Genomic DNA, 17,672 nt, shown 5'->3' with positions numbered 1-17,672 from the left:
ACCCACTCTGAAGTGGGTAAGTTATATTTATTTGAGGACCTGTAATAATAATCATACAGAGTATTGGCTATGGAAAAAGATTAATCTCAGGGGCATATTTTTACCCCAAATTTAAATATTTCACAGAAATATAACTATATCCTGAAGGAGTAGCAGTTCCCTAATAGAGAACTAATCTCAGTGGAGAGAGTGCTGGGCCTGGATTCAGGAAGACCTGAGTTCAAATTGAGCCTTAGACACTTACTATAGATTGTCACTTGGCCTCTATCTGACTCAGTTTCCTCAAATGGAAAATGAGGATAAAAATAGCACCTGCATCCCAGAATTGTTATGCTGATAAATGAGGTGATATTTGTAAAGCATTTAGCACAGTGTCTGAGGGTATCAAATCATTCATAATGGTTATTTCTTTACCCTCTTTCTCAATTCCATTTTAATGATAAGAGCCTGCTCTTCAAATGGAGACTCATATCTCTAATATCATGCCTCAGTTTTAGAAGAATGATTAAGGGATTGAAGTGCTAGGAATATTGAATGTATCAGCAAGTGCCCCAAAAATTTCCTGCCAATTAAAGGATTCTGTGGGCACCAGCTTTTGTGGCAGTTTATCATTGATGACAGACATTGAGATGCTGCAAATGTGTGGGCTGGTCTGTTGGATCTGACAAATGTATTTAGCTCTGGGCTCCATCTGGTTGGCACTAAAATGGGCTGCATTGTATGACAAGGACACGAATGTCTTGCAGAGATCCAGTTGGGGGCCATAAGCCTGTTCTAAGGTTGACTGTTCCTTGAACATCCACATCAATGAAGAGGTGAAGAAAGGTTGCTTCCTCAGCCCAGCATTTTTCATTAAACACCAGAAGTGGGGACCCATGCCGGGAAGAGGGCAGGCTTGAGATATGAACTGTATCACAAGAAAATGAATGAACTAGCAAACTAGGGTTATTGAGCCACAGTGACGGACACCTCAAGCTTTCTTTTATCTCGTGTCAATTTGCCCTGGACCTGTGGGCAGGGCTACATTTTCATGAGACAAAACGGTTCTTCTTATTTACTGATGGCCAATTAAAAAGGGTAATTCTCACCCAATTCCAGGTTAAAAAACCAAGAGATTTCCATAATGTCAGTGGAAAACACATGCCTCTATCTCAGAATCCCAAAGGGATTCCGCAACAAGTTTTGGCCAACAACACTATTAAATATGACATCTGTTTCGGACTAAACAGACAAGTAGAATCTAGCACCCTGGAAGAAATTAGTCACAGTGAATACTTTTTATCTGCCCCCATGCCTCTTTTCATTCTAAGAGCGGTGTGGTCCCTGAAAGTACCCTCAGCTTTTTGGATAGGACAACTAAAAAGACAGGCACGAGGTGACCATCCCTCTCAAAAAGAGTCAGACTCAACTTCCTCCCTGTATTCCCCCTACAAAATGGGGCGACAAGTGAGTTTTTTGCTACTGATTGTAATGCTAGATATTGGATGAGTGGCTCATGGGCTTATCTCAGTGGCCTTGGATTGGCTTGCTCAACATTTCCTTAGTGATTTTATGAGGGATAGATTAAACATGACCCCCAGCCAGAAGATCTTGCTTGAATAGTTCCATGAAGGGGGAATTTGGCAATGTGTGCGACACTGAAAGAAATAATACCTCTTGTACTCGGGCGCTGCCATCAACATGGGTAGGGCTATCCTAAATAGATTAGTGAAGCCCATAGAATGCCAAAGATCACCAAGATTCCAAGAAATAGGATTGTTCCACAGTTAGAAGAGACCAAGCCTGGCCATTATCCAGTAAAAGAAGCTTATCGACTTCCTCCCTGACATCACTGCACTAAGCATCGTGCCTAGCACGGAGTGGACACAATAAATGTTTACAGATTGATTTTGCACCAGATAACTCACCTTTGGAATCAGCCAGAGGTTGTTAAATGGCAAAAATCCCATTGTGTGCCAGCATCTCACCCAGCTTGGATGTGGCATTTGTAGCTACCCTGTGATTGTAAGGGCTCTGGGAATGACTCTGTATTATCCCGATTGGGAGTGATGACAACGGCAACCTCCTGAGGAAACTAATGGTGTGGGACTCAGTGGGGCAGAACAGAGATATATACATTTAGAACCCTCCCAATGTGGCACAGTTCCCAGAATGAATATAAAGGAAGGATAGTCTAGCTTTCTCTCTCTCTGGCTCCGGCTCTCTTACTGTTTTAGCAGGACACAATTATTTTGATCTCTTTTAACTCAGAAGTAACCATTTTTCCTTCAGTAGTTTATTGCAAGTTTTCCTTTCATTTATTTTTCTAGATTAGACACACATAACAATTAGATATCTATGTACATACACACACATATATATTAGATGGAATTTCAGTTCCTATTACCTATCATGTATTATTATTACCTATTTATTTATTCAAAAGAAAAATGGTGATGGCATCTCAATGATGATATTGTAATGGTTGTCTATCTTTAAAACAAATTGAAATGCAGTTACCAAAATATTTTTAAAAATCATGAATTAAGATTAAGAATTTTTTTATTCTATTACAAAAATGAATAATATGATTATAGGATTTGAATGATAATATATGTATAACCCAGTGGGATTGTTTGTCATCTCTAGGAGGGGGATGGGAGGAGGGAAGGGAGACAACATGAATCATGTAACCATGGAAAAATTAAAAATTAAATTAAATTAAGATTAAGAATCTTTGAGTTAGAGCTTGGGTTGGTTAGGTGCCCTCAGAGATCCTTTGATTCCAAAAGAGAGATTTGCTAACTTAAATAACCTGTATCTGAGCCATAACGAGGGAGGGACAACTTGGGTTTGCCTTAGGAGGCCAAAATTTGAGATATGGTAGAAAGTCTTTCAGTTCTTCAGCAACATAGATACAACAGAGCTTAGCTTCTAGTTAACAAGAATTAGGATCATATTAATCCAACCTCCTCATTGTTACACATGGAGAAACTGAGGGTTGGTGAGGTTAAATCATTTGCCCATGATCACACAGATAGTAAATTTCAGAGGTGGGATTTGAACTCAAGCCTTTCTGACTCTTAAGTCCAACATGTCACCCATGGGTCAACATTGATTTAGGGTTATCAGTTAAAAGATATCAAAATAATCATGTCTTGGAGAGAGAGAGAGAGAGAGAGAGAGAGAGAGAGAGAGAGAGAGAGAGAGAGAGAGAGAGAGAGAGAGAGAGAGAGGACTTTGTAGACAGGAAGACCTGGGTTTTTAATCCTGTCTCTGACTTATGTTCATTGTGGCCATGGGCAAGTCAATTCTATTCTCAATGACTACCTAGGCAACTGAGAGATGTCAAAGCTCTCCATGAGTTAGGGGAGTATCTACCCCAGGCATGTAAAGACTTCTCCCATTAGAATGGGGAAAGAACAATTCGTTCCAACAGCCCTGAAGATGATGGAAGCAGGTTCTGTGGAGTACTTAGAGCTTGGTCAGATACCAAGGAAGATGCCATGGCATTCTAGGTCATTGCCAGTCATCTTGACTTTTGTCCTGCCACTGAACTTGGAGGACTCTGGAAGAGAGAGTGAAGCCGACAGCTTTGTGTAACTCTGTGGCACTTAAAGTCAAAATCTCACCGGTGAAGGGGGCAGTGTTAGGCATCTAAGGCTGGAAGTTGTAGAGGAGTTAATTAGCACTGGTAGAGGACTTTCCTTACCATGGAAGTGCCCAGTGAAATCCCAGGGCCAGGTCCTGCACTTATCCTATGGTGTTTCATTTGGGCACTGCCAGAGCTTTCTTTCGCTACCCCTTTTGCAAGGGGTAAATGTAGGGGTTTTGGACATGTATTATACTAATGGGCACCAGAGATTAATTCAAATCCCAATAAAAATACTCAAGTCAGTTTGGGAATTTTATGGTGGTTTAATTAATATAAAGGGAAGGAATTAAGAAGAAGAGAGAGAGAAAGGGGTACAAGATTTCTCCGGCCTAGTCTAAACCAAGGGAAGTTCAGAGACCTCAGCCATGAGGCTTCCTCCAAGATTAAAAGTAGCTTGGCTTCTAGCCACAAGGTCAACTCTGAGATGAGGGGCCTCCTAAGAGGATTGTGCTTTTAGGAAAGGTAAAGGAAAAAAGGAATAATCCTAAACTCCGAGAGAGCTCAGGGAAGATGCCTCACCTGACCCACACTATTGAGCTTCTCCCAGTCACCACACCAAGGATGCTCACCAACCAACCCTGGACAAGAGCTGCAGGCATGCCAAGATGCCCAGCACACTGCCACCAGCTACACCACTGCCAAACCCAATGTCTGAGAGAGGGAGAGAGAGAGAAAGAAAGAAAGAGAGAGAGAGAGACAAAGAGATACACACACACACACACACACACACACACACACACACACACACACACAGAGATCAATATTTCCGCCTCCAAAAAGAGATCTGCAAGAGAAGGTGATGTGAATATATAGACCATTTTTTACATCATTTACTGCATCTCACATGTACCAATGGTAACTTAAGCTTGACTTAGGACAGCCCAGGGGGTCTGTCAGATGTTTCTGATTTGTCATTTGCTAGCATATGTCTGTCATAGGCCATCCTCCTCAACACTTAATCCTTAAGTAGGGGTGTAGACATTCCTGTTTGTTAGGAATTTTAAAACTAATCAGGGCATAGACAATCTAAAATTCACACTTTGATGTAAGCTTCTTGAGGATACTAGGATACTTTTGCTTGTGTATCACCAGCTCTTTGCATAGTGACTGGACAGAGCCAGTGCCTCACTAATACTGTTCATTCATTGACTGGTTGGGGGAGGAATGAAACCTCTAAATATCTCACAAGTTGTAAAAGGAAAAATCATTTGACTTTTCTTTTAAATCCTTCCCTTCCACCCTAGTATCAGTTCAAAGACAGAAGAGTGGTAATGGTAAGGCAATTGGGATTAAGTGACTTGTCCAGGTCCTAGGAAATATCTGGAGGTAAGATTTGAACTTGGGGCCTTCTGATTCCCCTCTTGGCACTGTACCACCTAGCTGCTCCAATCATTAAACTTTAATATTATGCCCAGTTCACATTTTTCAGAGGGTAGCTCTGTGGCGTAGTAGAACATCAGGCCTGGAGTCAGGAATATCATCTTCTTGAGTTCAAGTCTGACTTCACACTTACTACCCATGTGATCCTGGGCAATTCCCTCATTTTCCTCATTCATAAAATGAGCTGGAGAAAGAAATGGCAAACAATTCCAGTATTTTTGTGAAGAAACATCTCAGACTGGAGTTATGAAGAGTCAGACAGGACTGGAAAAATGATTCAACAACAACACATTTATCATATAAAACAGAGTAGCAGTGTGTATAGTGGTTATAGGGCTGGCCTTGGAGTCAATAAGACCTGAGTTCAAGTTTTGCTTTTGAACCATCTGTAAAATGAGAGGACTGGATTAGAAGACTTCTAAGATACTTTTTAGTTCAAAAGCTATGAGCTTGTAGGAATAAGGATTGGACCTGAGATTTCAGTGGTGAAGAAAGCCCTGGGAACTCACTCTACCAATTCAAAGTGATACCTTATTAGAACTTAAGAGTCTTAGAGAGCTTCTTAGAACAATAAAAAGTAAGGTGACTAGCCCAGGGTCACGCCTTCTAGTATGTGTCTGCTTCTTTATGATTCTGTAGTCTTCTGAATTTATTAGCATGTGCCCCTGGGAAAAGCATTTCTCTACTATGAGCTGTCAATCTTCATTAGCACAGGGAATTTCCCCTCTAGAAGAGTTCTTACACTGCTAAAATTATAAGTCTGGACCACCACCAACAACAATAGCAACAACAACAACAACAACAAAAACCCAAACCCGAGCATCTCTCCAAGATACTGTCTAAGAGGGAAAGATCAGAAGCAATGGAAAAATTGAATTTTGAAGGACTATCTCAGGAGAAGAGGAAATGGAACCCCAGCTGACATCAGGGGATGGTATGGAACTTTTCAGCCAAGCTCAAAAAGGACAGCAGTTGGGAAACAGAGGGTTCTTTGCTCCTTGAGCTGAGAGGAGAAGGAACTAACCCTTTGCTGTGAAGATACCCATTTTCTCAATCCTTTTGTCTGAGCCAATGAAGATCTTATTTTTCAACTGGTGACACTTTTAGGATAAAGATTCTTTTCCCTTAGGAGAACCTAAGAGCTTATCCTGAAGAAAGATCCTGGTTCAAATCCTCCAGATCTGTATAGAAAATAGCTAGGGATTTCCTTTTCCTTCTGTCCTCATTACTCTTCAACCCTTTATGCCTAAATAACAGACATCTTGATTTTACTAGAGACTTTAATCAGATTCAATGTATTAGGAGGGGAACTTCAAAGGGGGGGGGGGCTGAGGGGAAATCTTACTTACCCTTTTAGTCTAGTCAGAACTGACTCCATTTGTTAACAGCCCAACTTGGGGGAAGGAAGTAATGTTACTTTATATTTATTCCCCAAGTAGCTGGCAAATTTGGTTCCTTCTCATTTTCCCCAATAATATAATATTCCATGTGAAGACACATGAATTCAAAAGAATTGTTTTAAAACCCTTACCTTCCATCTTAAAATTAATACTATGTATTGGTTACAAGGCAGAAAAGTGATAAGGGCTAGTGTAATAATTAAAATTTTAGGGGAGAAACTGAGGCAGGTAGAAATTAGTTTCTCTCTGCAAGGAGTATTAGATTTTTAGAGTTTTATTAAAAGGTAAGGATTAAAGAAAATACAGAATAAGAAAGCACGTGTCTAGGCCCAGAGAGGCCTAGACAACTTCACCTATATTATGAAAAGAGAAGCATCTGCTTGGAAGCGGCAACAGGAAAGAGAAGAGCCCCGCTATGGGCGGAGACCCTTTAAATAATCATTTGCTCTTGGCCCAGGTGAGAATTCAGTGTGATTACAAAGCATTCTGGGAAGTGAGCAAGAACTCTTGGGGACTGAAGTCCTGGATTCAAGTCTCCATTTTTACACTAGGCAATGGGGATGAAGTAACTTGCCCAAGGTCACACAGCTGGGAAGTGTCTGAGGTCATATTTGAACCCAGGACCTCCCATCTCTGGGCCTGGTTCTCAATACACTGAGCCACCCAGCTGCCTCCCCAAGAGAATTCTGAGACATTTTTTCAAATGTTTCCTTAGGTCCTTAGTAAAGCTGTATTGTTCCCCATGATAAATAATATATTTATCCTCATTGCAGAGAATCAGAAAGATAAGAAACAATTGGATAAATCAGCTAACCTCTCTGTGCTTCAGTTTCCTTACTTGAAAATGTGCGGATTGGACTTGATTGTCCCTAGGTTTCCTTCCAGTTTTCGGTCTATGATCTCATGATTTTTTCCCCCTTCGTATTATAGATTCAGAGACTGAGACAGGGAAAAGTAGACAATGGCTCAAAAACAGCTTGAGATTTTAGTGGACTGTAACATTGATGGGAGATGCGTGCGAGAGAGCACTCTCTACTATATAGCTCTCTTATTATATAGAACATATTCTATGTAACTACATTAAGAGAAGCAAAATGTTTGGATGAGGGAAGTAACAACTGTAACTACTTTTCTCTGGTCAGATCACTTTCCCAGTCAGTTCTGGGGCCGTGGTTTATTAAGAATGTTGACAAGGGGCAGCTGGGTGGCTCAGTGGATTGAGAGCCAGGCCTAGAGAGGGGAAGTCCTGGGTTCAAATCTGGCCTCAGACACTTCCCAGCTGTGTGACCCTGGGCAAGTCACTTAACCCCCATTGCCCAGCCCTTTCTGCTCTTCTGTCTTGGAGCCAATACTCAGTATTGATCCCAAGATGGAAGGTAAGGGTTAAAAAAAAAAGAATGTTGACAAACTGGGCAAAGAACAGTAAAAGGACAAGCAGGAAGTTGAAGAGTCTCAAGCTCATGACATATGTTACAGTTAAAATTAGTTTCTCTGCTAAAAGTATTATATTTTTATGAGGTTTGTTAAAGATTAAGAAATAAAGAAAATACAAAATAAGGAAAAGCACGTGCAACCTACATATTGCCTGCCTGGTAGAGAGCCTCATGTTCCCAGAAGCCGAATGAGAGGGAGAGGGAGAGGGAGAGAGAGAGCTGGTAGTTGTACAGTCAGTTTTAAATACCCCTTTTGCTCTCAGCCCAGGTGAGGACTCAGGGAGATTAGAGGGCATTCTGGGAACTTCAGAGGACTTCTGGGAATTGAAGTCTGGGGTTCAAATCTCCATTTTACACATATGAAAGGACTGGCTGATGGAATTGAGAACATTGCACTTGGAGAAGACAGAGGGGACTGCACAATGCTTGGCACTTAATAATTACGTGACTGATTGTTTGGTTATCGCCAAGGATCTAAAGGGCTGTTTCATGTAACCTGAGATCTACTTATTTTGCTTGGCCCCAGAAGGCAAAAATTGGCAGGAGCTTCAGAGAAACAGGTTTAGATCTTGTCAGGAAAAACAAAGTAAAATGGGCTGCATTAGAAGGTCCTAAATTTCATCTCGGATGAAGTTTTTAAGTGGTTTGGAGAAGATGCCTCATCAGTTATTACTTGGACAAGTTGGCATCTGGGGTTCTTTCTAGTTCTGAGGTTCTGAAGGTTCCTCTCAATGGAGGACACCGATGAGGACCTTTCCAGCAAGCTCCTGTGGCATTTATGGAATGTGGTTCTTGAAATTTACATGGCACTTTGCTTCTTTATGTCATAGATGAACTATTTCACCCTGAAATAAAATGGAGCCAAATGGACGGGTATGGGCTTTGATGGGATAACTGACCTCGGTGCTTGGCTCTTTGCTGGCACCAAACTGCTCTTTGAAAGTCCGCTATTGGAAGCTTGTCGGAACTGTGACCAGAGCTGGGCTGGTTCCAAGAGTCATCCTTGGCTCAGGCAGGCCTGGCAAGGGCTGAATTTCCTTTTAAAATTCCACTCACTAAGAAAAGAATAAGAAATTGGCTTCCCCTGCAGCTGAGGAAACTCCTAACTTCCTAGTAGGCCAGCAATTGGACTAGAAAATAGACTCTGAGATGTTTGCGGCATCTACTATATTTTTTTTGGATAAATTTTAATTTTTGGAAAATTTTTCTGAGAAAAACAAAGCCCAGTCACTTACTAAGATAAGAAATAAGGTTTTCTCACTAGCCAGACATTGATTCCCCCTTCAGCTTATAGTTATTATTAATGTATTTTAGATCACAAGTTTAAATTATTTTATGGTATAGTCATGGAGTTTTTTTTGTGCTTAGCAATTATGCTGCCATAATATATGCATTAAAAAACCCTTACCTTCTATTTTAGAGTTAATACTGTGTATTGGCTCCAAGGCAGAAGAATGGTAAGGGCTAGACAATGGGGGTTAAGTGACTTGCCCAGGGTCACACAACTGGGAAGTGTCTGAGGCCACATTTGAACCCAGGACCTCCTGACTCTGGGCCTAGTTCTCAATCCAGAGCCACCTAGCTTCCCCCCATAATATATGCTTAAGAAATGCTTATTAATTTGAAAAGTCTTCAGTCAGTCGAATGCTTATATTTGAAATCTGATTTTCCTTTCAAATTACATCATAATGTTGGAACTTTTCCTCTGGTCCTTTTAAAAAAATCACTTTTCCATTTCATAGTGAAATTTGGAGTAATGCCCAGAAAGTGACAAAGATTTCCATCTCCTCTGACCCAGAGTTCCCACTGCTGGGCAAAACCTCCGAGGAGGTCAAAGAGAGAAAGAAAGGTCCCCTAGTCGCTAAAATATTTCAAGCAGGACTTTTTTGTGGCAGGAAAGAACTGGAAACAAATTAAACGTCCGTTGGTTGGGGAGTGGCTAAGAAAAGGTGAATATGATGAATACAGAGAAGCTTGGAAAAGACGTCCATAAGATGATACAAAATGAAGTAAACGGAAGCAGGAAAATGATATCGAGAACCATTGCAATGATGTAAATGGGCAGAGCCACAACAAAACCATTGAAATTGAGTTTTAGTGGCTGTTGGCCTGAAAGAAGAGGCAGGAAGAGACTCTGTTTTCTGCTTCTCCGGGGCTGGAACGCTGCCTATTATCTGAGACTTTTTCTGAACATTTTTGTCTTCTTTCTTAGAAAATTGTCTAAGGAATGGCTCTTGGAGTCATGGTGGTGAGAGAGGGTAACATTGGGAAATGTAGGTGGCGTAAAAACAAAAGAACTCAAGCCACTTAACTAAAAAGCTCTAAACTAGCGAAAAGCATCTAAGTTCCTAGTGTGATGGGGCCATTATCCTTTTTTATTTTTATCCTTTTAGTGGAGTCAAGTGCTTGGGAACATAATTATGGGAGCATAAGGAGCCCCTCTCTCACCCTCTTTGGAAAATATCCTTACAGTATCCTTGCCTGAAATCCTTGCTCTCAAACTTTATCTTTATTTAATCAACCTCCAAAGAGGCAGATTTTGCTTATGCTGTGGATCATACCTTGGTTTTCTTTAAAAAAAAATTTATTGGGGCAGCTGGGTAGCTCAGGTATTGAGAGCCAGGCCTAGAAACAGGAGGTCCTGGGTTCAAATGTGGCCTCAGACTCTTCCCAGCTGTGTGACCCTGGACAAGCCACTTACCCCCCCCCCCCCCCCCATTGCCTAGCCCTTACCACTCTTCTGCCTTGGAACCAATACACAGTATGGATTCTAAAACAGAAGGTAAGGGTTTAAAAATTTTATTTCCTCAATTACATGAAAAAAAACATTTTAACCTTCATTTTTTAAAAGTTTGAGCCAAATTCTCACTCTTCCTCTCTCCCATTCCTCCTCCCTGAGATGGCAAGCAATTTGATATAATTTCCTATGTAATAGTGTAAAACATCTTTCCATATTAGTAATTTTGTGAAAAAAAAACAAACAAAAAACAAAAAACAAAAACAAAAAACTTCCAAAACTTGAACAAGCAAAAGAAAAGTGAAGAAATAATCTGTATTCAGATTCTACCAGTTCTATCTCTGGAGGCAGATGACTTTTTTTTTTTAATTATTAGTCCTTGAGGCTTGTTTTAGATCACTTTATTGTTAAAAATAGCTAAGGGGTAGTTAGATGACTCAGTGGATTGAGAGCTTCAGAGAAAGGAAGGTCTTTGGGTCAATCTGGTTTCTGATACTTCCCAGCTGTGTGACCCTGGGCAAGTCACTGAACCTCCATTGCCTGTCCTTACTGCTCTTCTGCCTTGGAACCAATACACAGTACTGATTCTAAGATGGAAGGTAAGGGGTTTATAAAAAAAAAAAGAAGAAGAGCCAAGTCATTCAAACTGTTTATCACATAATCCTGCTGCTTCTCTATGTAATGTTCCAGTGGTTCTACTCACTACACTTTGCATCAGTTCATGCAGGTCTTTCCAGGATTTTCTTAAATCATCTTTCTGATCATTCCTTACATTCCACTAAAATCATATACCACCACTTGGCCAGCCATTCCCCAATCCTGCTTTGGTTTCCAAGGAAGAAAGAAGCTATGCACAGTAATCTTTCTGTATTGGCATTTGATGAATCCCTCAACTAAATGTTCCTCAGCCTCTCGGCAGGATTTTGTCTGTTTCCTTATTCCTGTAACATTATAAGTAGAACTGTTTGGGGCAGAGAGACTTTTCAGTTCTCCGCTGAGATCCTGGGATCAAGGTCATTAATAAGCCCTTCTGACATGTATGGGACCAAGACACAGATGGCTTCATTTTTCTTCTCCATAATAAATGCCCCACACATACTATAGATGTGTTGATTTTGAGCTTAGAAGCTTAGGCTTGACCCATTCCCTCTTCTGTCTTGCTCAAAGCCTCCCATTCACTTTGTATGCTCAGCACCAACATAGTAGAGGAAGTGGAAATTTTTCAGAAGTAGGGCAGGGCAGTTAGGTGGCCCAGTGGATAGAGTGTCAGGCCTGGAGTCAGAAAGTCTTGCTCCTGAGTTCAAATCTGACCTCGGACAGTCATTTTAGGGCAAATTTCTTGACACCATTTGCCTTGGTTTCCTCATCTGTCAAATGAGCTGGAGAAGGAAATGGCAAACCACTCCAGTGTCTTTTTCAAGAGAGCTCCAAACAGGTTCAAGAACCCCCCAATTTGTAGGGCACAACTGACTGTTGGTGAAGGGACTCTTGGGAAAATCCGTGGCTCAAAAGATGACTCCCACCCCCAACGCATTCTACCAACTGGAGATTCCTTTGATTCAGAGAATTAGAAATTTATCTTTGTTAATTACTCCCTGTGTGACCTTGTGCAAGTCATGCTCTCTCTGCATTTCCTCAGTTTCCTCCTTTGTGAAAACGAGACAGTTGGACTAGATGATGTCTAAAGATTTTTTTTCAGCTCTTAATCCAGTGATCTTCAGACTTAAAAAAATAAACAAACCAAACTCTTACCTTCCATCTTAGAATTAATACTGTGTGTTAGTTCCAAGGCAAAAGAGTGGTAAGGGCTAGGAAATGGGGGTTAAGTGACTTGCACAGGGTCACACAGCTAGGAAGAGTGAGGTCTGATTTGAACCCAGGTCTCCAGGCTCTAGGACTGACTTTCAACCCACCTAGTTGCTCCCATCCCCAGACTTTTAAACCACCAGCAGTGATTGTAAGGTTATGATTCTGTCATTCACACCTTAGTATGAGTGCAAAAGAAATTCCTTAGGGACTTAAGCAATTGGTGAGAACTTTGAATGAATGTTCCTGTGGCAATGGATGAGAAAAAGACTTTGCTGGCTAGCTAAGTAAAGTCTGCCATTTAGTACTTGTGCCAAGCACATAGTAAGTGACTGATGGTGACCTTGAGCAAGTCAGTGAACGTTCCTGGATCTCAGTTTCCTCATCTGTAAAATTAAAGGATTGGCCAGGAGCCATCGGCGAGAACCAGAGACCCTCAAGGCATGAAGGCCTTTCGAGGCCACGGGAACCAAATCACAGCTGAACATGGATTGCAAAAGTGATATTGGAGACCCCCATCAAGAAAGACCCCCCACGACCTCCTAAGCCAAGGCATTCCCGGTTTGGACAGCTCCAGCCCAGAGGAGGTTTACAGCGGTGAAGCTTCCCCTTCGCGGGCTTTTAGATCGGCCCTCTGGCCTTGACAGTAGCGACCGGCTGGTTGACTGGCTGAAAAGGCTTAGAGTCCGCGTCTCGATGTATATAGAATGAAGGGCTTTGTATGTATGTAGTATGGAGAGCTGAAGGGCTCCCGACACCATCTCTCCCATTGCACAGACCAGGAAGCTGAGGCCCCGCTAGATCCCCCGGCTCGGAAGCCCCGGCTCTTGGATTCCAGACGCAGCGCTCCCGGAGAGCATCCTGCAAAGTCGCTATGATTCGAAGGTGCTACCTACAGCGATCTTTGGAGGAACTTTTCGCCAGGAGGCTTCTGGGAAGCTCCTTTCTATCTATTCTGTCTCCACCCTGGCGGTCAAGGGCGTCCCAGTCCGGCCACTCTGACCTTGGGGCTGGGCCAGTGGCGGGAGGGGGGAGGGTTGTCTAGACCAAGAGGAGGAGACTGCGTGGGGGACGCAGGCCTCCATCGGCCCTCCGACTAGTCTCCTGGCCCCCCAGGCCGGCACAGACCCCGCCCCGCTCTGCGTTAGCCCCGATCCAGCCCGGCGCCAGAAGCAGCGCAGGCGCCCGGGCAGGCCGGGGCGGGCCGGCCCGGGGGGGCGGGGCCGGCGACCCGGGTGGGGCCGGCCCGGGCTTGGGGTTGCAGTGGAGTCTGTGTCAATCCTCCGCCGCGCCACGTCTCTCTACTGTGGTATCCCGGCCCGCCGCCCGTCCCGTCCTGCACAGCCCAGTGCCCTCCAGCGCAGTCCCGGCCGCCCCCGGCACTTCGGAGAAGCAGACTTTGCGGGTAAGTCATCCCCGAGAGACGGAGTGAGCCCGGATGGCCTCGGGTGTATTGAGAGTTGTCGGGATCCGTGAGTCCTGAGTTCAAGTTCCAGTTCGGCCACCTGCTGACGGTGGGACTTTAGACCAGCCCCTTCCCCTCCCGAGCCTCGGGTTCCAAGTCTACAAAAGAAGGATGTCGGAATGTCAGGGTGGAGAGAACAAGGGACTCGCGTTCAAATATCACCTCGGGCACTCCAGTGTAACTGGACAAATCAGTTCATCATTGGGGTCTCCTTGTTGGCGGGCCTGGAGTGCACTAGGTGGCCTTTGAGCACTCTTCCGGCTCGAAGTCCTGTGGCTAGGTGGCCCCCAAGATTCCTCCCAGCCCTCCCATCCTTCGCATGGGGAGCAGGGGTGGGGCACCACGCTGTCTTGGCTTCTGGCTGGGGCCTTCTTGGTGCCACTCCCCTGGTCTCTCCCGGACGCAGGGATGCCGCGTATTCATTCATTTCCTGGGGTTGAGCTTTGCAGCTCTCCCCTGGGGGGCGGGGGGGAGTAAGTGGGAGAGCTGGGTGCTTGAGATCCTGCTAACCTGGCCCACTGCTTTGTTCTGTCCTAGGTCCTGTCCAGCTTTTCCCTCCGTCCCAGAGAGCGCCATGGTAATGTCCGTTCCTTTCCCAAGCTCCTGTTTAACATTGTCGAAACTGAGCAAAGGATTTTTCCTGTTTTAGGGATCAGGCAGCTAATATCATTCCAGGCCAGTGTTGCCCAGTGGTTAGAGAGCCGGCTTTGGAGGCAGAAAGACCCAGCCTCCACCTGGCTCTAGTATCCAGTGACCCTGGGCAGGTTACAGCTTCTCAGGGCTCCCAGCAGCTCTGGATGCCTGGAAGTTGCAGAGAAGGTGCCAACTTTCATCGAGAAAGGGTTTCCTCATCCCGGGAGTTCCCAGCCTGCCCCTAATGATCCTAGATTTAGAGCAAGAAGGGATCTTAAGAACAGGCATCGTATCCCACTGCCTCACTTTACAGAGAAGGAAACTGAGCACAGGCCTTCAAAGCCAGGGCTTCTGCTGCTAAGATTAGGGCTCTTTGCACTCCCCCACGGTGAACTGTTTAAGGAGGGCAAGTGAAAGCCCACATTAAAGGAGTTTAGGCCAACCGCTGGCTCTTCCACTGGGACCTCCGTCTCCCCCTTTCTTTTTCTTCCTTCTCTTACACCTTGGTCCTTCTGCTTTGCCGAGGCAGGCCAAGCAGCTTTGGGTGAGTGGAAGTACAGTTAGGGCCCGGAGGCAGAGATTTGGGTGGTTCCCTGCTCCCCAAACAGTCCCTCCCTTTCCTTTCCTCCTCCTCTGTGTGTAAAAGTGGGCCCTCCCCCAGGCTGCTGCCAGCCCAGCTCCTCATGGTCATGTGAGCTGAGCGTTTTCCTCCCCCTGCCTTTCATTTTTAGGCCATTTCTTAGGTTTCCACCCCGTGGGTGGGGACTGATTTTTCCAGAGGAGTAAGGAAGGACTTCGGGCTCAGCCCTCTAGAGCTGGGAGGAAAACCATCCCCCAAAGTGCGGGTTTTAGAGCTTTCAGTTGTTCCACTTGGTGGAAACTGGTGAGACGAGTTCTGACTTTCTTTGCCACCCTGAGTGCGACAGTCCTGACTGATGCCAGAGTTTTAGAACTTGCCTGGAACCCCAGCCCTCATTTTATGTCTGTACACACACGAGCATACACATACATGGACCCACGTCCCAATGAAGAGGAACCTCAGGTGTCAGCCTAGCCCACCTTCCTCATTTTTCCCAACCCTTAACTCCGGTCCTAGTAGTCATTCTTTTCTTCAGATTTATTTTTCCTAAGACAGAAGAGTGGTAGGGGTTAGACAGGAGGGTCAAGTGACTTGCCCAGGGTCTGAAGCCAGATTTGAACCCAAGACTTTCTGACTCCAGGTCTGGCACTCTATCCACTGTGCTGCTGCTAGTCTTATTTCGCAGATGAGGAAGTTGAGAACTGGAGGAATAGTCACTTGTTCTAAGGCACCTACACATGAAGATTTGAATCTAGATCCTCCAACAACAGGGCAGTGTTAGGATGGAGAGTGGTGGAAAGAGAGCTGGCCTTGAAGCCATTAAAGTGCTGCCTTTGCCCCACACTGACTGGGCAAATCCCATCACTTTTCAGGATTGTAAGCACTTTTTCTTTTCCGTCTTAGAATCAACACTGTGTATCAGAGCAGGCAATGGGGTTAAATGACTTGCCCAGAGTCACGCAGCCAGGAATTGTCTTGAGGTCAGACCTCTGGGCCTGATTCTCAATCTACTGGGCCCTCTAGCTCTTTTTAAGTGTCCCTAAGCACTTTTTAATGGTCAGAAACACTGACCTTCATTGACAGAGGGAGCCTCCTTTTTTGGGAGTTCTCTGTACCATTGAAATCCTAGACCTGGGGCAGCTAGGTGGCACAGTGCATAGAGATCCAGGCCGTGGGTCAGGAGGACCTAGGTTCAAGTTTGACCTCAGAAATTTCCCAGCTTTGACCCTGGGTAAGTCACTCAACTCTGTTTGCCTAGCCTTCGTCCTTCTCTTTTTGAGTTGTTACTAAGACAGAAAGTAAAGGTTTAAAACAAAAAAGAAATCCTAGGTCTGACTGTTATCTCTGACTCTGGCGTTACTGTGCTTTCCCAATATAGCACATTCCTCCTTAAAAAAACAGTCACATTATCTAGTCCAGTGAGGAGGGTGTTGTGTTTTTTTAATTTATAAAACGCGATTTGGAATGCTTCCATCCATATTCCCTCTATGGAAGTTCATCTGGGACAATAGAACTCATTTTCGGTCATCCAAGGGAAGAAAAGGCCTGGGTTTCACAGTAAATTCCTCCACGGTGTATGGCCAAATAGCAATCCACACAAAGGTGGCCCAGTCCAGTTTTCATAATGCTTCCATTATCCTTGTTTCTATGTCCCCATTTTGAATGCCACCCAGAAGGGAGATCAGGTTCTCCTGTTCCCAGGAGTGGAAACTGAGTTTGCCCTTGCCATTTTTTTTAAACCTTTACCTTCTGTCTTGGAGTCAATACTATGTATTGGCTCCAAGGCAGAAGAGTGTAAGGGCTAGGCAATGGGGGTCAAGTGACTTGCCCAGGGTCCCACAGCTGAGAACTGTCTGAGGCCAGATTTGAACCTAGGACCTCCCGTCTCTAGGCCTGGCTCTCCATCCACTGAGCTACCCAGCTGCCCCCTGCCCTTGCCATTTTTGATGAAGGACATCCTGTGAGATGGCATTGGCCATCCTCCCTGCCATAGATAAGCTCCTTTTACAGGAGTGGTAATCTGCTTGATGATTGACTGGCCCCAAAGCTTAATCCCCCACCATGCCCAACCTCCTCTTCCATTTCTTTCTTTTCCAGTGGATGGGCCAATGGTTTTCAATCAGTTGCCTTTCATTTGAGAGACTCTTTATTCCCAGGCTGACAACTGATCCCACACAGCTTTAAAGACAGGCATATTGGCCAGGTTCATGGGAAATAGCTTTAAGGCAATGGACCATACAACATTTATCGATGCTTATGATAGCATAAGGTGTTGGCAGAACCGTGAGGAGCTTCCCTGACCCTGGAGGAGCATGCTAATTGTACTGAAATGACTGCGAGAATTCCAGTCACTTCCCCTTTGGCCTCAGTTTCCTCCTTTGCAAAATTCAGCTGTTAGATTGGAAAGGGCCCCTGAAGGATCATCTGATGACTGTGCTCCTCTGACTCTTGCCAAAGGCAATAGGAGAGTGTTAGACTTGGGCCTGGACTGGCTGCACTGGGGAAGATCCTTAGTCCAGTGGTCTCTCCCGCTGGATGGGGGTGGGATGGGGTGAGGAGGGTAGGAAGGGAGGGATGGGGGAGAAGAGAACACAAGAGAAGTAA

General features: G+C 44.5%; 1 protein-coding gene across 1 annotated transcript in view; it reads left to right on the top strand.

Annotated features, from left to right (window-relative positions):
• The first annotated feature begins 13,542 nt into the window (after positions 1-13,542).
• ANXA5 (annexin A5) overlaps positions 13,543-17,672 on the top strand; it is a 46,390-nt gene continuing 42,260 nt past the window's right edge. The window contains exons 1-2 of the mRNA XM_007495539.3: positions 13,543-13,795; positions 14,393-14,432. Of these exons, the coding sequence (XP_007495601.1) occupies positions 14,430-14,432 (3 nt within the window). The 5' untranslated portion in view covers positions 13,543-13,795; positions 14,393-14,429. The remainder of the gene's footprint in view (positions 13,796-14,392; positions 14,433-17,672) is intronic.

This window comes from Monodelphis domestica, chromosome 6 (assembly GCF_027887165.1).
Source record: "Monodelphis domestica isolate mMonDom1 chromosome 6, mMonDom1.pri, whole genome shotgun sequence".
NCBI lineage: Eukaryota > Metazoa > Chordata > Mammalia > Didelphimorphia > Didelphidae > Monodelphis > Monodelphis domestica.
Note: the sequence above shows the minus strand (reverse complement) of the source record. Positions and strands in the feature narration are given on the sequence as shown.